Here is a 21,470-nt window from a genome sequence, read left to right as displayed (position 1 = left end):
GTTTGATCGCGTCGAACACGGCTTCCTGTGGAAAACTATGGAGAGGTTTGGGTTCGCCGCTGGTCTGATCGCCAAGATCCAGGTGATGTACAGTGGCATTGAGAGTATGCTAAAGATTAACGGTGGTCTGTGTGCTCCTTTTAGGGTGCGTAGAGGTGTTCGCCAAGGCTGCGCCATGTCCGGGATGCTCTACGCGCTCTCCCTGGAACCCCTGCTTCAAAAGATACGTTCTACTGTTCATGGTTTGGTTTTACCTGGTTTTAATAGTAGAGTGGTTTTATCTGCCTATGCTGATGACGTTGTTGTTTTTACTAAAAACCAGCAAGATGTCGACGTACTGAACGAGATAACAACTAAGTTCTCTGTTTTATCTTCTGCGAGGGTGAACTGGGGAAAAAGTGAAGCCCTGGCAGTGGGCGAATGGCGTGAAGGGCTCCCGGTTCTCCCTCAGGGACTTTTATGGAAAAAAGATGGTTTTAAATATCTCGGTCTGTTTTTAGGCAATGAAAACATTGAAAAAAAGAACTGGGAAAACATGGAACAGAAAATAGAATGTAAATTAGAAAAGTGGAGATGGCTACACTCCCACATGTCATACAGGGGAAGGGTTTTGGTTTTAAATAACCTTGTAGCATCTCAGCTGTGGCACAAACTTTCCTGTTTAGACCCACCGTCTGGTTTGTTGGCCAACATACAAGCAAAAATGGTCAACTTTTTTTGGAACGGGTTTCATTGGGTGCCACAGTCTGTGTTGTTTTTACCCAGAGAAGAGGGGGGGCCAGGGCCTTGTCCACTTAGCCGGGAGAACAGTGGCTTTTAGATTACGTTTTGTACAGAAATACCTGGCAGGGCCCTCTGACTTAGTGTGGAGGGACGTGGCCAGCTGCATTTTTAGAGGTGTAAATAACCTGGGGCTGGATGCGGCTCTGTTTTTAACTGATTTAAATCTTTTAAAGTTAAGGGGATTACCGAGGTTTTATCAGGGTGTTTTTAAATCATGTACCCTGTTCAATTTAAAGCCATCCCAAACGACTAACTCTCTGCACTGGCTTTTACAGGAGCCTTTAATCTGTGGGTCCAGGCTGGACGTGTGTGACGGCGCTGGACCAGGGCTGTCGGAGGCGCTGCGCCGGTCAAAGATAACAACCGTGAAACAGCTGGTGGAGACTGCAGGACCGTCCCTCTCCAACGTCGAGGCCATGGGTTCCGTGATGGGGGTACGGTCTGCCAGGCTGGTGCGGCGCTTCCTGGACCTCCTGAGGGGAAAGATGTCGGCCAAGGAGAGGAGCCTCCTCCGTGCTTACTGTGAGAGACAGAGCCAGCCAGACCCGATGGACTCCTTTCCTGGCCTGATCCTGGATCCTGGGTTCCCGGAGAGAAGTGGACCTCTGCTCTCCAGCCTGGACCCACAGAAGATGGTTTTATCCACTATGGATCAGAAAACTGTTTATAGAGTTTGCTCCAAAGCCATAAATCGAAGACACTTCGAGAACCGCGCAGTCTGTGTATGGACTGATAGACTTGCTGGTAGAGCACCCCAGTGGAGGACTTTATATAAGCCTCCAATTAAAAAGAGAACTGGTGATCTCCAATGGAGGATTTTACACGGTGCCATCGCCACAAACTCTTTTTTATCCGTTATTAATCGGGCTGTTTTAAATGAGTGTCCTTTCTGCAGTCTGTCTGAGAACGTTTTTCATGTTTTTATGGACTGTAACAGACTAAAGACCATTTTTAGCCTTTTAACAAATGTTTTTAGTCTTTTTGGCACTGTTTTTACTACTTCTTTATTTATTGGAGGAGTGTGCCAAAATAAAAATAATAAGGCAAAGGCCAGACTTTTAAACTTCTTAATCAGTGAGGCAAAGATGGCTATTTATTTGTCCCGTAGAGACAGACTGCAGGGAGGACCTCACCTTGATGCTGTGGCTCTGTGGAAGTGCAACGTTAAAGCTAGAATTAGGCTGGAGTTTCACTTCCACAGAGTCACGCAGAACATGGAGGATTTTATGCAGTTGTGGGGTTTTAAAAAGATTTTATGTGAAGTGTCTGAAGGAAAAGAACTTCAATTTAACAAGCTTCTTATGTAAGAATTTTATGTAAATGACATTTGGTTTTAACTCAATTGTTTAATTGTTTGGCCTTTTGTAATTAAAGTTTTGTTAAAAGTCAAAAAAAAAAAAGTCTTCTTTATGGTTTTTTTCTGGCGGTTGGCACGCAACGAAACGGTGCATTACCGCCACCAACTGGTTTGGAGTGTGGATTTCTTCTTCTTCTTCTTGTGGAGTTTTATGGCGGTTGGCAACAAACTTTAAGTAGCATTACCGCCACTTACTGGTATGGAGTGTGGTTCTTAATGGTCTATCTATCTATCTATCTATCTATCTATCTATCTATCTATCTATCTATCTATCTATCTATCTATCTATCTATCTATCTATCTATCTATCTATCTATCTATCTATCTATCTATCTATCTATCTCTTAATATTCTACTCATTTATATAATTCACTCCTTCTATAAATCAAATTCTATGATATAATTTAGTTTTCTTTAAATATTGAATAACTATTTGTATATGTTTACTCCCCAAATGCTTCCTCTAAATATCTAATAAATTAATCTTTTCCTTAATACGTTTAAACTCTTTCTTCATATAAGTTGTCTCTCTTTCATATTTATTACATTCTAATATAACATGTTCTACTGTTTCATATTTTCCACAATAATTACATTTGCCGGTACTATGCTTTTGAATTTTATAAAGTGTATAATTAAGTCCTGTATGTCCAAATCTTAATCTTGTTATCACCCTCTCCTCTTTTCTATTTCGTCTTCCATTTCTTCTTTCTCTTACTGTCCATCCAAAACCATCTACCTGTTTTTCCTTCATCCCACCTTTGTTGCCATTTGTCCATAAGTTTTTCTTTAATTATACTCTTTCCCTCAGATTTACTTGTTTTAATAATAAAATTTATAGGATTTTTAATCGCCCTCTTTGCTAATTTATCTGCCCTCTCATTTCCTTCTACCACAATATGCGCTGGAACCCACACAAATATAACTATTAAACCCATGTTTTGTATTCTGAATAATGTATGAAATATTTCTAATAATATGTCCATCCTACTATCTGATTTATTATATTTTAAACTTAATAACGCAGAGCTTGAATCTGAACAAATTATTGTTTTTAATGGTTTTATGTCTTCTACCCATTGTAAAGCTAATAATATTGCCAACATTTCTCCTGTGTATACTGATAACCCGTTTGTGATTCGTTTTCCCATTCTTATACTGAATTCTGGTACTACAAATGCTATTCCTATTCCTTCATTTATTTTTGATGCATCTGTATAAATTTGAATATATTGATAATAATTGTTTAAATGTATTTGTACTGAATAACTATCCACAATGTAAGATTTATCTTGTTTCTTTTCCATTATTGTCATATCTACTGTTGCTTCCGGTAAAATCCGTGGTGGTATAATTGATATTGGTGTTGTTTGAGTAATTTCTAAATCATTCATTTTAAATTATTTTATTTTATTTTCAATTGTCCATCCAAAATTCCTCATTTCTTTTTTTTCTTTTTCCCAACATGGATTTAAAATTTCCCAAGTAGGATGATCTAAGTTACTACCTTTTAAATTCAGCCAATAATTTATTTCTAATTTTGTTCTTCTTAAATCTAATGGCATTTCTCCCATTTCTACTTCTATTGCTGCTGTAGGTGTGGTTCTAAATGCTCCAGTACATAATCTTAATGCCTGATGTAGAATAATGTCTAATTTAGCCAGATGTGTTTTAGCTGCTGAACAATAAACTATACATCCAAAGTCTATATTTGATCTTATCATTGTCAGGGTTCTCTGTGTTGTTCTGCTCTAATTCTACTCCTCAGGTGTGCCTAGTTGGCTGAGGGGGCGTGGCCCACACCTGCAGCTCGTTGCAGGCGGCTTCCTCTGGCTTCTTAAGCAGAGCGCTGACAGATGGAAGACACCAGAGCCTTAACCAGTCGTGTTTTTGGTGCTTGGATGCACTCACCTGTCTTGACGTCTTGTCCGAAGAAACAGAGCTACAGAATCCTCCTGCTCAGATTTTGCTCAGGCGCTCCCCTCATACTCCCTGGATTTTACCCAGCGGGGCCTGAGATTCCCCCTCCCGGATTCTGCTGGCTCTTCTCTCACTCTGGTCAATCCATCTGTCACCCACTGCCGAGGAGGCTCGCTCTGGATCCCTCACCAGTAACATCTGCCGCCCTCTGCCACTAGCCGCCTAACACCAACAGAGTAGGATCACAGAGTTCCCTCGCTACTTCTCCCCGGTTAGGTCCGCCCAGCTTTATGGTAAGCAGCGCAGCTTCTAGTAGTTCTCCTGGTTCACCTTTCAGAGTCACTTACTCTCCTTCTCTTTGCAGTCTCTCCAGCCGTGACGTTCTGACCCTGCCGAAGTTGCCTGTAGTCCCGTCCGTTATACCGGCCTGTTTCCTAAATAAACATCTTAAAACTGTGCCTTGCTTCCCGATCGTATCTGCATGTGGACTGAAAACCATGACAATCATACCTGTGTAAATCTGTTTGAGTAATTTCCTATCTGCTCCCCAGTCACTGCCAGCCAAGCATCTCATAATATTTAACATTTTCTTACATTTATCAATCACTTTTCCAATATGTATATTCCATTTTAGTTTTTCATCAAACCATAATCCTAAAAAATGTACACACTTTACTTGCTCTAATTCTTGGTTATATAATTTTAATTTTATTTCCTTGTTTATTTTTTTCTGACTAAATATCATTAGGGTTCCAAGCCCGCAGCGCAGGCGAACGGCTATGCCGTTCGTCTGCTCTGTGAGCAGAGAACCCTATTGTTTTTCGTGTGTTTTTAAATTATTTATCATTATCACGGAATTAAAACGCGTTGGACGGCCCATGCGATCAGGTATCTAAGTTCAGAACGTGCGCCCCTACTCAAACCCAGAAATTCAGACCCCTCAACAACTAGAGGGCGCTATAATAAAGGACAATGCGTTTACGCCTGTAACCACCAAACTACTGGTCCTACACTCAAAAACTTGATGGCACTTTGTTTATTGGATGATTCTACAAAATTAAGGGAATTGGCACACCCTTCGTTTCCCAGCTAGTTTTCGCGCTATATGGCTACAAAGCTTAAACCTTTCTAGTTAAACTCCTCCTACATATTTTGTGCAATCCGCACAAAACTCCATATATAACCATGTAATGGACAAATAAAAGTTAACGCGGTGGATTTTTGAATTTTGACTTTTTCGAAAAGTAACGCTAAAATAAGTGATTGTAGGCTAGTTAGCTCTAAATGTAATTGCTGATTATTCTAAAACCATAACAGATTTTGACATGTCCTTCATAACACATAGTCCAAATAAGATTTTGCACATGTGACCCGCGTTTGAGGATCGTCCATCACTAGGGGACGCTGTGATGTCAAGAAATCTACTACGCAAGAATGGCTGATCAGATTTTTACAAAACCTTTTTCATCCCCTTCCAGTAATAGCCCTTAACTAAAGTCTTAAATATGGTAATGATTGAAACAAGTGGGCGGGGCCTATTTCCAAAAGTGTGAAAAAAAATTTAAAACTTCAAAAAATTACTAAAAATCAATTTTGTGGTGTAACGATCTCAGATTTTCAGGATATATTCCTTGAATAAGGTGTAACAATTCTCTCACTGCATGTATTGAGGTTTTTCAAAGTTGCACACTCTGATTTTTTAAAAGTTTGTAAAATGGAGAAATCAATGTATTTTCCACAAATATTGTTCAATCCCCAAAAAAATGGCCTCTATTTCTAAAGCACATGCACACTAAACAGAGATTTCAGTTTGGTAAAAATCCAGGCGATTTTGAGTTATTTACAAGACATTAAAATGTAAATGTGCAAGACTATAAAGTTTAATAATTTTTTTTCTCTCAAACGCTTTTTTCAATGGGCATTTAAAAAATCACGTAAGTAGATAAAGCACTCTTTGAGATCGATGAATATTTTCAGAATTTTAGATCAAACCGTTGGTTTTTAATGAATATTTTTCCTATTAGGTACCAACATATCAAAAAAAGAACTTTCAGAAAATGATGTTGGCTGACACCTGCTGGTGAAAAAAATGTAATACAATTGGTTGCCGGTTGCGGCGGGTGCACACTGCACCGTAAACCAAAGGATTCTGGAAAGGTAGAAATTCAATGGATCCTGTTCTGGTATTGGAACATGAAATTAGAAAGGCACAAGTTAATAAAGAGAATGTGGTAGATATCTTCTTTGACATTGAAAAAGCTTACGATATGATGTGGAAGGAAGGATTTTTGATCAAATTAATGAAGATGAGAGTGGGGGGTTCGACTAGATAAAGGATTTTCTTCATAATCAATCTATACAAGTAAGAATAGGAAACCAATTATCAGGAAATATTTATGTTGAAAATGGTATCCCCCAAGGAAGCATAGTTAGTCCATTATTTTTTTTATTATGATTAATGATAATGTTTGAAGATGTGGAAAATAAAATGGACGCTTCTTTAAATGTAAGTTTCATCATTAAAAAAGTTCAAGAAGCCATTATTAAAATAGAAGATTGGTCCTTTAGATGGGGATTCAGTATTTCTGTAGATAAAACAAAGGTTTTGTTTTTTACAAGGAAATAAGTTTCTGAAGAAATAAAGTTACAAATTTATAGATATGACTTGGAAAGGGTAAACCAATTTAAAGTTTTTGGTATATGGCTGGATGAAAGGCTTACTTGGAAAGTTCATATTGAGAAGATGATTGATAAATGCAAAAGAGTTATAAATGTTATGAGGTGTTTGGTCGGGAATGAGTGGGGAGCTGAGAAGAAGGCATTGAAATCAATTTATACAGGTTTCATTAGGTCTGTTTTTGATTATGGATGTATTGCTTTTGGTTCAGCATCAGTATCCTTACTTAAAAATTGGATATTGTTCAGTATCAAGCATTGAGATTATGCACAGGGGCCATAAGAACAACACCAACAACATCAGCATTACAAGTAGAAATGATAGAAATGCCACTACAGTTGAGGAGATTACAATTACTTTCCACTTACTGGTTTCGGTTAAAGAATCATTGTGAAACTCATCCATGTCAGGAAATTCTAATACCAAGTTGGGAAAAAGGGAAGAAAAAATTAAATTCTTTTGGATGGATAGCAGATTCTACTATAATAGATCTTGAACTATCTCAAATAAATGTTAGTAAAACAGTTATTAGATCATTACTTCATCCATCTATGTTGCCTGAAATTGATACGGATCTAACTTTGTTTTATAAACAAAGAGGATATTTCAGATTCAATTATGGTTCAACAATATATAGACAAAGAATATTATGGATATGTAAACATTTTTACGGATGCTTCAGAAGATTCACATAATAGGAATGGTGTTTCGTTTGTAGTCCCAGAAATTAATTTTAAACCAGGTAAAAGAATCAGTGATGAAATTTCAATTTGCACAGGAGAAATGTTTGGTATCATGTTGGTAAAGACCTTAGGATGGATTGAAGAAATTACACCATTAAGAAGTTTAGTTTGCTCTGACTCAGAATCATATTCATTTAAACACAATCATTCAATCAGTAGACCTGATTTATTAGTAGAAATTCAGAAATTATTATTAATAGTTTATTTTTTATGGCTTCCTTCTCATATTGGAATAAAAGGGAATGAGATGGCAGATGAATATGCAAAAAAAGCAAGTAAATGTTGTCTAATTGATATGATAGTTCCATTTAGTAAAGGTGAAATAAAATCAGTAATTAAGAAAAGGATTAAGCAAGATGGCAGAAACAGTGGGAAGAAGAAAGAACTGGAAGATGGTTTTATTATCAAAGAAAAGTAGGCTTTATGAGAAACACATCAAGGAAAAGAAAGGAGAAAATGGTGATATCAAGATTACGCTTTGGTCATGCAGGTTAAAATAGCATGTTATTTAAAATAGGGAAAAATGCTACAGGAAAATTTTATTTTTCTTTTGAAGAAGAAACAGTGCAGCATTTTAGATTATTTTGCAGTAAATATGTAATTGAGAGAAATGAATTGGTAAATAGATTACAAAACAGTAAATTAAAGTTAAATATAAAATACCTTTTAGACGTGGACTCTAAATCAGAGGGTTATTCTTTATTATTGAGATTTCTCAAAAAGACTGATTTGATAAAGAGTATTTAGGTTTTTTGTTTTGTTTTGTTTTTCTTGTTTGTGTAGTAATAGTAGGATATTGGACTAGTTCAATCCCGATCCACAGTAATGCACCAAAAGTTGTTTGCCAACCCCCATAAAACACAAGAAGAAGAAGAAGAAGAAGAAGAAGACTTTTGACTTTTAACAAAACTTTATTAACAAAAGAGATCAAACAGTTAAACAATTTAGTTAAAAACAAGTGTCATTTACATAAAATACTTAAATAAGGAGCTTGTTAAATTGAAGCTCTCCTCTTTCAGACACTACACATAAAATCTTGTTAAAACCCCACAACTGCATAAAAGCCTCCATGTTCTGCGTGGCTCTGTGGAAGTGAAACTCCAGCCGAATCCTGGCTTTCATGTTGTACTTCCACAGAGCCACAGCATCAAGGTGAGGTCCCCCCTGCAGTCGGTCTCTACGGGACAAATAAATAGCCATTTTTGCCTTACTGATTAAAATGTTTAAGAGTCGGGCCTTTGCCTTATTACTTTTGTTTTGGCACACTCCTCCAATGAATAAAGAAGTTGTAAAAACAGTGCCAAAAAGACTAAAAACATTCGTTAAAAGGGTAAAAACGGTCTTTAGTCTTGTGCAGTCCATAAAAACATGAAAAACATTTTCAGACAGACTGCAGAAAGGACACTCGTTTAAAACACCCTGATTAATAACCGATAAAAACGAGTTTGTAGCGATGGCACCATGTAAAATTCTCCATTGGAGATCACCGGTTCGCTTCTTAATTGGAAGCTTGTTTAAAGTCCTCCATGGGGGTGTACTACCAGCAAGTTTATCCGTCCATACACAGACTGTGCGGTTCTCGAGGTGTCTTTGAGTCATTACAGACTCCATAAACAGTTTTCTGGTCCATAGTGAATAAAACCACCAAAAGAAAAAGAAGAAGAAGCAGTAATACCTCCTTGGATCATACCTGAAACTACAGTAGATTTGACATGGTTAGAAAGGAAATAAGAAGGTAATATTAATCATAAACTGATACAGGAATATATTAATAGTTTTTATGGCTATATTCAAATATATAAAGATGCATCTAAAAGTGTGAGTGATGGGTTAGGTATCGCATTTTATGTTCCAGATTTCAATATCAAAGTAAATAAGAGAATAAATAATGAATTATCAGTATATACAGAATTATTAGCAATATTATTAACATTACAATGGATAGAAGAAGTAAGACCATTAAGATCAATTATATGTTCAGATTCGAGTTAAGCTTTAATTAGTACACAAAATCATTTTTCAGAAAGTAGATTAGACATATTAATTGAAATACAGGAAATTCTATATCAAGTTCAAATGATGGGTATTAGTGTTGCATTTATTTGGGTGCCAGCACATATAGGGATTAATGGAAATGAAATTGCAGATAAGATTGCTAAGGAAGCATCAAAAAACAGAACTATTGATATGATGATTAAACTTAAGTAAGACAGAAATTAAAGTATCATTAAACAAAGAATGAAGGAAAGGTGGCAAAAACAACGGGAAGAAGAAAGGAGAGGAAGATCGCTTTATAGGATTCAACGGAAAGTCGGAGAAATGAGGATAGCAGAAGGAAACAGAAAAGAGGAAACAGTTATTTCAAGACTTAGATTTGGACACACAGGATTAAATAAAACACTATTCAAAATAGGGAAACATATGTCAGCTATTGTGAATATTGTGGACAAGATGAAACAGTAGAACATATAGTGATGTATTGTAAGAAATATGAAGAAGAAAGAAGCAATTTGGTTAGAGATCTTAATAAGGAGAAACTTAAATTTTTATATCGTAGATATTCTGCAAAAAATTAAAAAAATAAATGTTATCAATATTTATTAAAATATTTAATAACAGGAATAATTAGAAAGATTTACCATTTGTAAATTAATATTATAGATATAGACATATAGATACATACATATAAGTATATTTGGCAATAGGGCCATTTTGCCCCAAACCCCTTTACCAGTTGGTGGCGGTAATGCACACCGGAAAGCTGTTTGCCAACCGCCAATAAACACAAGAAGAAGAAGAAGAAGAAGAAGAAGAAGAAGAAGAAGAAGAAGAAGAAAAAGAAGAAGAAGAAGAAGAAGAAGAAACCGGAAGCCGACAGCCGTTATAAGGTAAAGGAATACACTTCTCGTTTCACCTTAATGCTGTTTAAAAACACTAATTATACTCTGTCTGTTCCACCTGGTATCCCTGTTCTAGCCGAATCATCTGTGGGTAAAATCTGATTTTCACTGGAGTTAAGGAAAAGCAATGAGAGAATACGCAGATTGTTCCAAGAAATTATTGTTTCTCGCCCAGCCATAACATTTTACTGGAGCCGTTACATCCCAGATATTCACTGGAAAACAGTTTGGATGATTCCCCATAAATATTTAATTGTAAACAAGGTGAAGGAAGTGTCATTTAAAATTCTCCATAAAATTTACCCTGCTAAACACTATATGACAAAATTTAAAAGCGACATAAACACTAATTGCAGTTTCTGTGAAGGCCATCCAGAAACGGTGACACATCTCTTTTGGCTCTGCCCTTTTATACAAAGGTTTTGGTCAGAATTTAGCAAGTTTATTGAAGACCATATTTTGAAGAACTTTTCCTTATGCTGGAAAAATGTTTTATTTTGTTTCTATAGATTTCATAGAAAGGATGCTAATCATTTCTTCATAATAAACTTGCTAATACTCTTTGCTAAATTTCATATTCATAAATGTAAATTTGCTAATAAAACACCGTGTTTCTCTTTTTTCATTAAAGATATGGATTTATATATCAAATCAATAACAGATTCTACAAATGAAAAGGCTCAAAGGACAATCTCAATATGTATGTCTTTGCATGTTCTTATCTAATCAACCCTGGCTGTGTTGTTGTATTGTGTTGTATTGTATACTTCATTATGTTGTTTTGATGTATACTAATTTCATTTAAATAAAGTTCTTTGAAAAAAAAAAAAGACAAAAAAAAGACAAAAAAAAAACAAAAAAAAAAAAACTCTCGTTTCACTCTCTACAGCGACAACATTCTGAGCATTAAGGATTATCCAGCCTTGAGCATTAGAAGAATCAGCATTTCTGAAGGTTGTTCAAAGAACGTGGAACAATTGTAAAGGTAAGTGAATTTGATCAATATTATAGTCTGCAATTGTCACGTAGTGCATGTTACGATCGGCTTTTACTGCTGCCGTTTTAATGAAAAAATCTTGCAGGTTGCACAGCTAAAACAAACTTTAAGACAGAAGAAGAGAAAAAGACAGAAAAATTATTGTTGTGTTGTTGCTTAGATATTTTCTGATATGTAGGGAGGTATGGTAGATTTTTCGGGTCCGTTCCTCGTTCCAAAACACCGCGTGTTGGTTTGTAAACAAAGCCTCACCCTTCCCCCACTCCGACACAACGCGGTAAAGGCTACAAGGTTTAGTTGGTCTGAGTTGAAGCGTTGTTAACTTGAAGCAGCAATGCTGTAAGCTGGAGCTTTCTGTGAAAGTAAAGTAACTTCTAGAATAATGTGAAGGTTTAAAGCTTGAATATCTGTTTGGTTAATTAAAATATGGCCCGGTAGTCATAGGCAGTAGTCTGAGTAGCGGAGGCAGTCAACATGGCGGCCACCGAAAAGTAATACGTCATGATGCCCAAGCCCTATTCAAAAACTCCTCGGCTGTGTTCTTGCTGGAGGTCAAACAGGCTCCCGGGGTCCGTTCTTCGTACGTCGCTAACTCAGTTAGCAGGATTTCATTGTTGACGATTTGGCATGATCTTGGATCAATTGGTTCTTCGAAAGACTTCCTGCACTTGTTGTCATAGCAACATGTGCGCCAGTTTAAGCCTGCTCGAGAGCAGGCTTATTTCATGTAAACAAGATTAGATCGCAGCTTTAGAAGCGGAGGAGATAGGGAAGTCTGCCGTAGCCATATCCATTTTTACGACTGCAACCTGTTGCGGAAGGTGCAAGAATAATTTGCAGAGTTTTTCGAATTAATCGCGTATTGCGCAATAGACAGGATCCTTTAGCGCAGCGCGACAGTGTAATTGTAGAGAGATTTTTCTTGGTGGCTGTTATAAGCAGACAAACACATCATTTAACAGTGGCTTTTAAAGAGGAAAAAGTGGTGTTGGAGCCATAAATCTAAAATATTTAAGTTATTTGTATGATGTTTGCTTTTTATTTTTATCCTATTCAGTAAGATTTGTTCGGGCCATTTTATTGTGAAGTGTAGTTTACTTTGAAAGGCTTGCTTCCTGTCGAGCCGTATATTGTATTAGAAAAAACTATGGATGGATTATCTAGCCACGAAGCAATACAGTTTTACTGTGTAAACTGTGGATGACTTGGAAAAGGAAAATTTTAATTTTTTATGGATAAAGATTTTTTTTTGTTAAAACTCCCAGTTTGCACATGTCCTTTACTTCCCGTGTCTAAGGAATGACACTAAAATTTGGATCTCTTGACATAACAAGTGCCTTTTTTAAAATAAAGTATAATAATTAAAAGCTACCATTTTGTAGAATATTCTTGTGATTCACTTTTACTTGTCCCCATGTTCTAGTGGGTCCCGTGGAGGCTCTGACATAAAAGAACAAAGTAAAAATGAAATTATTAAAATGCAAAAATTCATACTGTAGAAAGTGATAGAAACATCTACCATGGACAGCACTTGCGCATTAATTTCTCTGCTACTTTTTGCATGCCCTCTCTCCTGGCTTTAACAGATTTTGAGGTGTTTTAATTAATGACTCAAATTCGGCATAACCTTCCAAGCTCTTGTTCTGCTTGGGAGAAAAACTGTGCGCGCTCTTTGGCCATGCTGAACAGCCAATAGCAGCGTTGCTGATCAATGTTTCTACTATCGATACATTTCCCCTTTTAAACGCATGAACGCGCAGTTGTCTCAGATAACTCAAACCAGCCATACTAATCGTAAACAACAGGTGTTTTCGAAGAACCCAACTAGCTGGATCAGGATTAGCCGGATGAAATCATCTTGGATGTGTCATTTGATCTCGGATGTTTTAAGAAACGAGCGAAGAACGGATCCCCGGCCTGTGTTTGTATTAATACCAAACCTCCCGCTGTTTTTCCTGCCAAATTAGAGGTGAACTAATACGGCCAAATATGTTGTTTGGTTGAATTCTTATTGTGCTGTATAAATCAATTAATTGTTTTTGGAGGTGAAGTTAATAGTTTACTGAGTTAAACAAATTCCATTTGTCATCAGTTTGTTAAAGGTTACATTTTTACATAAACATCTCAGAGAATTAACCTTAAGACATTCATCTTTAAAGCTTTGCTTCACACTCTCGAGCTTGTTAGTATATAGGAGAAATATTTAAGTGTGAGGATTGTGTTTAATTCGTTATCTACTAGAATTAAAGTTAAAAACGTCATTGTCCTATTTTACAGCTTTTACTCGTTTCTTTACTCATTTCTGGGATATATTTTTTGTTTTCTTTAAGTAATCAAAGTAATTGCAGGAGCTGTTTGATACAACAACAAAATAACAAATGAATTGGAGATGTTTCAGTGTGGTGAAGAAAAGCTTAAAATGTAATATTTAAGTTATTAACTTCAATTAGGACAATGCACATTCATCAACATGTCGGTTTAAAGCAACAATGTCCCCCAGTTTTACAGTGGATGGGGATTTCCTTTTTACAGTTTTTAAAACATTTAACCTCCACTTAGCTATCTGTGGTTGCAGGCCAACAGGTTGTGGTAGACTTTCAGGTACCTGTGGTTTTGGCCCATCTGCTGGCCCAGGTAGCTGCAGACTGAAGTTGTTGTAGTTTATAGTATGCTGACCTTATTTTTCTTTATTTTTAGATGCCTCGCGGCAAAGGTTTTCACCGTACACAAGCCTTTAAAAGGAAGATGGAAGACCCCAAACCACTGGATGTCGAAATCAAAGTTCAAGAAAGCACGTTTGTGGCTTGTATGTGTGTTTAATAGATACTTGTGACATTTGTGCTTTGGTTGCATACTGTTGATTTAACAAGCTTAAACCAAAATATTTGTTGTTTTCTGATTGGAAGGTCAAGGAACAGGAACGCGGCATAGACCTTGGCCGACCTCTTCTGCCAACAATACCTGCAAACTGGTCATTCCACCAGAATCAAAAGACAAGAAAGTAAGTTTATTTTACACATAAATTGACTTAATAATAATAATAATAATAAGCAGTGTTGTAATACTATTTTGTATTTCTTTTAGTTTGTCTTTCTTATAGGAGACTCTCATCTAAGGGCTATTGTGGATGGATTTGCCCCTATTAAAGAAGAGAGTCTTTACTTTGGTTTCTTGGCCGTCCCTGGAGGAGCAGCGTTGGACCTGAGAACCGAAATCTTGAATGCTGTGATACCACGAATACCTGATTTAGTCTGTTTGTTAGCTCCAAGCAACACTTTGAAGAGAAGCACCGTTGTCAGTGAAGCTGGGAAACAGTTTAAAAAGCTCCTAACAACTGTTTGCACACTTTTTCCGAAGGTAAGCTGTTGTGTTGGTTTATGATACAAATTTGTAAGCAGTAAATTAGTAACAAAAAAATACAAGTATATGTAGCACCATAAATGCATGCAAGTAAAACAATTGCTTGACATTTTTAATAAAAACATGCACTGTATATAACTAAAGTGTTTAAAAGCATGGGTATGATTTAGTGTTCTGTAAGGTTCTCATAACAATACCATAAATGTAAATGTTTATAAGATTTTTTTTAGGGACTGTTAAGTAATTTCCTACTTTATATCTTTTTAAAGGTGTTTGTGTTGGATTTCCCTCCAAGACTTAACGTGGATCCTCAGGTTCAGTCTCTTTTACGACAAGAATTTCACAGAGTATCGGTGCAATTGGGTAAATACTGACAATATAGCCTTTTGCCTTGTAAAAATATCACATTTTAAGTATTTCTAAATTAAATGCCTCAATTTGTAACTTACTATTTTAAGAAGTATTTAACATTTGTCTATTTTCTGCATTTCAAGGTGTGTCATACAAATCAGTTGCTCAGCTGTTTCCAATGAGAAAACTGCACCTGTGGAGCAGAGATGGGGTAATGAATTCAAAAAGTTTCATAAAGTATAACTTTAACAAAATTAATTGATTATTAATATGTACAGTTTTTATTTTGTTAAAAGGTACACCTAAGTGACGATGATGGGATGAAAATCCTAAATAAAGCGATATATGAGGCCTCACATGAGCAGATTCACAAGCCAACTGCAGAGACGGAGGTGATGCCCACCATGTCATGCTCTCCTCCAAAGTTGCTTGAGCAGGTTCCCAAGCCAACTGCTGAAAAAGTCTCAAAGTTGCTTTGTACACCTGAGGTTCCAGTTGTGGCCCCACAAAATCCCTTTGAATGGAACATTGTCGGATCTCACAATAAGGTAAAGTAGTTTACTGTTTTTGGCGTAACATTTGAATGTAGTATAAATATTTATTTATTAGATTTATGATTGTCATTCTTTTCTGCCAAACTATAGACCTTTACAACTTCAAGTAAACAAGAAAGCTGTACTTCGCCAAAGAGAGTACTCCATTTAAAGGTTAGTATTTGTAAAACATTTTTATTTAACCATCCATCCATCTTCTTCCTCTTATCCACGGTCGGGTCGCAGGGGTAGGAGCTTCAATAGGGCCAGCTCCTCCGGGGGAACCCCAAGGCATTCCCAGACCAGCTGAGAGACATAGTCCCTCCAGCGTGTCCTGTGTCTTCGTCTGGGTCTCCTCCCGGTGGGAGGAGCTCTATGACTGAGCTCCTCACCCTATCTCTAAGGGAGAGCCCAGACACACTACAGAGAAAACTAATTTCGGCCGCTTCTACCAAGATGCTTGTTGTAATTTTCATTTAAACTTTTTAATTATATTCTTAATAAAACCATAAGGTGGAATAAACTGTTTGCTATTGTTTACAGGTGGAAGAACAAATGGACTTTTCTGTGGAGCTCAATCCAAAGTGGCATGATGGTGAAATGCTGGAAATCTTGGGGGATGGCAACACACCAACTTTTGGAGATGCTTCTATTGCGCCATTTCAAAAAACAAAGGTAATACTGATGGGGAATGTGTTAATATGTATAATGTATAATTTTGATCCCAAACATTTTTGGCACTGTCTTTAAATGAATTGGCTATTAAAATTTGAAGGAATGCCATGTATTAAAAAAAGTATAAATTATTGACAACACTTTTATTCATTTAGAACAAGGAATATAACAAAGTAAATCATATTTTTTTTATTTGTAAAGTGAAATTCATGTCTATTTCATTTAGACATAAATACTTTAATGTTATGTGATGTATTAACTCACTATATCTATGACATGTATACATATTTTTGTTTCACTTTCTAAAGTGGCTACTAAAACATGAAATTATTCTTCACTTCTTCTTAACTTTATGCTTCTCCAACTTCAAGCCAACATCAAAGCTGTGCTTCACCAAAGAAAGCACCACGTCTACAGGCTAGTATTTGTTAACCTGTTTATTTAAGATTGTCAATTATTTCTCAATGAAATCATAATTTGTAATAAACTGTTTCCTATTATTTACAGGTGGAAGAAGAAATGCAGGAGTTTTTGGTGGAGCTGAATCCAACTGCACCGTTTCAAAAAACAAAGGTAATCCTGATACATTATATGCATAATGTATACTTTTGGTTTCAAAAGTATACAGTCAATTCATTTAAAAAATGAATTGCCTGTTAAGATTTGAAGTAATGTCATGTCTGAAAAAAGCAAATTATTGAGAAGACGTCTGAACGTCTAGATAAAATATTATAATTAAGTAAAGAATACTGTTTTTATATGTAAAGTGAAATTTGTATGTATTGGTTCATTTTGCCATAAATACTTTAAGCTTCAATCATGGGTTGTCTCACTGTATATAACATGAATACATAGTGTTTCACTTCTAAATTTTCATATTAAATCATGAAACTACTATGTGAAACGTTTTAGCTTTGTATATAGAACATGTTTAACTTGATTCACACAAAGCATACGAGCAAAGAAGTCAATTAAACATTTCTTGAATTGTACTTATCTCAAACTCTAATTGTACCCTTGTCTTTTTGTATTAGGGCTGTGACAGAGTAGTGGCTGGTGAGGAAACTGTCACCGAAAACGGTAAGAGAAGTCTTCCTGATCACACACTAATTACAAGAGGTTCATTTCACCAGGGCCATGACCACTTTGGTTCAAATAAATCAAAACACTGTGCCACCAATAGTATTACTGCTATCATGACTAATACCATTCACAATGCAAAAACCTGGTCAACAAATGATATTGATAGACTTTTGATAAAAGGTGATAAAATGTACACTTTCATGAAGCAGCATGACATGATTAGTGATGTCAATGGTAGTGGATACGTTTTTGTCAGGGAATTACCCGCAAATTACACATTGGATGGAAACGCATTCACCCTACAATATTTAGACACATTTACTGGACATGTTAACATCCAAGAATAAGATCAGGCTCTTGGCAATGTTGCTATGCCTCTAGATAAGGCTTTACAAAGAGCACTCTGTGACAACAATGCCTGCCTAATCACAATCACAATTAGGAACAACACATGCAGTTTTGAAGCATGAGTCTGGGTTTTCAGTCTTTGATCCACATGCACGTGGTGATGATGGTGGTCTGGGTATAAATGGCTCCAGTATTCTTGCACACCATGCCACAGTTGATTCATTGAACATGCACATCACAAACCTAGTTCAGTCTTTAGTCGGTGATGATGATATGCATGATACAGACCACTTGTTCCATCACTAATAACCTTAACACCAGTAACTTCAAACATCTTCTGCTAGGACTGGTGGACTGGATACTGACAGTGTAGCATTGCATGACAGTTTTGCAAGTATGGCAAGCCCAGATGTGCATGTTGTGTCTTTGGAACCAGGTCATGTAACTGATGACTCTGTGAAGATAGTGTCTCACAGTAATTGCAACAGCCTCACATTTACTCCACTGACATTGACTGAAAAAAGGAGAATCTGCACAAAGCTTAACCATGTCCCAAGTTTTCAGGAAGAGAAGACTGTTACCAGCATTACTGTAGATCAGCCTGTGCCTTGTGCAGCCACAAGTATAAAGTCAGATGGAAATTGTTTTTTCCGTGCTCTGTCCTATGTTTTTAGTGGATCTGAAGAAAAGCATATCGTTATGCTATTGTAAAACAGATGCTTGCAAATCCAGAGATGTACTCAAAAATAATTAGACCTCAGTACACATCTGTGCAACAATATGTAACTACTTCAAAAATGAAGTATGTGGGAACTTGGGCCACTGAAGTGGAAATTCGGGCTGCAGCAGATTTCTTTCATGTTGACATATACACATATAGTGCCGAAAAATGGTTAAGATATACTTCCAGCAATACAGATGTCCATTGCAAGGGACTCTACCTTAATCATTACAACAATTGTCATTATGAAACCATAACCTGTGTAACAGATAAAGTCTCTAATGAGTGTATCGGTTTGACTTCATGTCATGTAAAACACCATAGCATTAACAAAGACGAAATCGCAAGCTGTAGAAAAGTAGATACCAGAGAAAAAAGACAAAAGAGAAAGAGGTACAATTTGGATAACAGGTATGCCAATAATGCAGTGCAACAGTACGGCAAGAGCAAGTATCGCAATGATCTCGTATTTCAGGAAAAGGTCAAACAGTACAGCAAAGATAAGTACACGAATGATCCTGAGTTTCAGGAAAAAAAATCAAGAATTACAGCAAAGGTATAAATGTATATAAATATAAACATCAAACAGACTTAAGATAAGATAAGATAAGATAGTCTTTATTGATCTCACAATGGAGAAATTCACTCGTCACATCGGCTCATACAAGAAGAGTAGGGAAGGTGCATTCAATTATATACAGTGAGTCTTCATATATACAATGGATCAGAAAGAATACCAAAAAAATACAAAAAAAAAAAAAAAAAAAAAAAAAAGGAAATAGGAATGGGCATATGATGTCTCATTTACATTCTTAGTGGTCTATATATATATATATAAACATATCTATATACTTAAATATATACACATATCTATGCGCCTACTTACATACGCACCTACGCGTATGTACGTGCATATACATTGTATACATTTGTACATACATACATACATACATACATGTGGGCTGACTTATGTTCAGGTGATGATAGCAGCAGAAGTCACTACATCAGGATTATTGCACGGGTTGTAGGACAGTGTATTAAATAGATTATTGCACATTGGTTATTGCACGTTAATTATTACAGTTATGGTCACAGTTATAGTGCAGCATTGTAAAATCTTGTAGCAGCAGGAATAAATGACCTCCGGTAGCGCTCCTTTTTACAGACAGGATGTCTAAGTCTTGCACTGAAGGAGCTGCTCAGCTCCTCTACAGTCTGGTGCAGCGGGTGGAAGGTGTTGTCCATGATGGATGTGAACTTGGACAACACCCTCCTCTCAGCTACTTCCTCCACAGAGTCCAGAGGGCAGCCCAGGACAGAAGTGGCCTTCCTCACCAGCTTGTTCAGTCTCTTTCTGTCCCGCTCTGCACTGCCAGGAGCCCAGCAGACGACAGCGTAGAGGAGGGCTGAGGCCACCACAGAGTCATAAAAAGTTTTTAGCAGAGGCCGGCTCACTCCAAAGGACCTCAGCCTCCTGAGGAGGTGGAGCCGGCTCTGTCCCTTCTTATACAGGGCGTCGGTGTTATGTGTCCAGTCCAGCTTATTGTTGACGTGAACACCCAGGTATTTGAAACTCTCCACAGTTTCTATGTCCTCCCCCTGGATGTTCACAGGTGAGTGTGGTGGGGGTCTTCTCCTGAAGTCGATCACCATCTCCTTGGTCTTACTGGTGTTTAAGCACAGATGGTTCTTCTCACACCAGTCCACAAAGTCCATGATGACCGACCGGTACTCCAGCTCGTTTCCCTCAGACACACAGCCCACAATGGCCGAGTCATCAGAGAACTTCTGAAGGTGGCAGCTGTCCGTGTTGTAGGTGAAGTCCGAGGTGTAGAGGGTGAAGAGAAACGGAGACAGGACGGTGCCCTGGGGGGCCCCGGTGCTGCAGAGTGCCACCTCTGACTGACAGCCGTGCAGCCGCACGTACTGAGGGCGGTCAGTGAGGTAGTCCATGGTCCAGTCAGCCAGATGTTTGTCCACCCCAGCGTCCTCCAGCTTCCCCCCTCAGTAGCACCGGACTTTAAAGAAGCTGTCAAACAGAGAAGCAAAGACCATTATGCATCCATGAGTAAAGAATCTAAATTGGAGCTACAAGCCATGAATGTTGAAAGGTATAGAAACAATTCTCCCCATCATAAACGAATAAAACTTTACCACAAGGAATTGTATAATATCAGTATCGATCATGCTATATCTATTAAAGATGCTGTTGGTAAAAGAAGGAATACTATATTCCTCCAAAAACACAACATAGACTTTATCAATCAGTTTAAGATAAAAGTCCAGTCAGGTCCAACCTATGTCTGTTGTGTTTGCCACAAGTTATTGTTTAAACATCAAGTTGTAAAATGTAACTTAAACCAATACAAAAAAAGTGCTTTGGCAGAATCTGTAGCAAAGAAATGCATCACTTATACATATGTCCACACTTGTGGAAATTCTTGTGAAGTAAATTGCCATCTCCAAAAAACCACTGCAAGCATGTTATGGATTTGTCACAACTGCAATAACAAAATTCTTAGAGGGAGGCCAAAACGGGGTTCATGGGCCTGTGACATGTGTGCCATCAAGCAGTGATGCTGTTTGTAATATTCTTCTAAGATTAGATGATCAGGATCTGATGATTAGAGTTAAACTAAAACGTAAACTAACATTCAAGGGTCACTATGAGTATCGGTATGTGAACACGCAAAAAGTTCATAATGCTCTGAACTTTTTAAAAGCCCAGAACAAGTGGTACACTGATGTACATATCAACAACGAGTGGTCTAATCCGTTGGAAAAGGTTACAATTGAAGAGGCTGGCCAGCCTGCTTGTGGCTCTGGGCCTGGCCAGCCTGCTTGTGGCTCTGTTGATGTTCCAGAACATTACACTGATAACCAGCACCATGGAATGTATTTGGATACATGCTTGCAACCTGTTGACATCGCACAAGAAATTCTGGACAATCACTTTGAAAGTATTTTATCTGTTGCTCCTGTAAGATTGCTCAGTGACATTGCTAATGAGGCAAAGTGTTTT

General features: G+C 37.1%; 1 protein-coding gene across 3 annotated transcripts; it reads left to right on the top strand.

Annotated features, from left to right (window-relative positions):
* Positions 1–10,292: 10,292 nt before the first annotated feature.
* On the top strand, positions 10,293–19,082 carry LOC118562356. 3 transcript variants are annotated; one of them, XM_036134672.1, is made up of 14 exons: positions 10,334–10,368; positions 11,012–11,080; positions 11,270–11,365; positions 14,075–14,183; positions 14,284–14,378; positions 14,462–14,734; positions 15,007–15,100; positions 15,232–15,299; positions 15,385–15,636; positions 15,733–15,795; positions 16,165–16,296; positions 16,668–16,713; positions 16,804–16,869; positions 17,331–19,082. In XM_036134672.1, exons 4-14 carry the CDS (start codon positions 14,075–14,077, stop codon positions 17,336–17,338), a joined length of 1,206 nt encoding a protein of 401 aa, XP_035990565.1. In that variant the 5' UTR covers positions 10,334–10,368; positions 11,012–11,080; positions 11,270–11,365; the 3' UTR covers positions 17,339–19,082. The 3 variants fall into 3 exon arrangements, with proteins under 3 accessions (XP_035990562.1, XP_035990565.1, XP_035990563.1); XM_036134669.1 differs by lacking the exon at positions 11,012–11,080 and having other exon boundaries at positions 10,293–10,368; XM_036134670.1 differs by lacking the exon at positions 10,334–10,368 and having other exon boundaries at positions 10,391–11,080.
* Positions 19,083–21,470: the final 2,388 nt, after the last annotated feature.

The sequence above is a fragment of the Fundulus heteroclitus genome, unplaced genomic scaffold (genome assembly GCF_011125445.2).
Source record: "Fundulus heteroclitus isolate FHET01 unplaced genomic scaffold, MU-UCD_Fhet_4.1 scaffold_88, whole genome shotgun sequence".
Classification (NCBI taxonomy): domain Eukaryota; kingdom Metazoa; phylum Chordata; class Actinopteri; order Cyprinodontiformes; family Fundulidae; genus Fundulus; species Fundulus heteroclitus.
The sequence above is the reverse complement of the archived record's forward strand: the minus strand, read 5'-3'. Positions and strand labels throughout refer to the sequence as shown.

Coding starts and splice junctions, on each gene's coding strand:
- LOC118562356 (XM_036134669.1), top strand. CDS start 14,075: ATGCCTCGCGGCAAAGGTTTTCACCGTACACAAGCCTTTAAAAGGAAG. Junction 15,300..15,384: donor ACCTGTGGAGCAGAGATGGG/GTAATGAATTCA, acceptor TTTTGTTAAAAG/GTACACCTAAGTGACGATGA. Junction 16,297..16,667: donor CGCCATTTCAAAAAACAAAG/GTAATACTGATG, acceptor TCCAACTTCAAG/CCAACATCAAAGCTGTGCTT.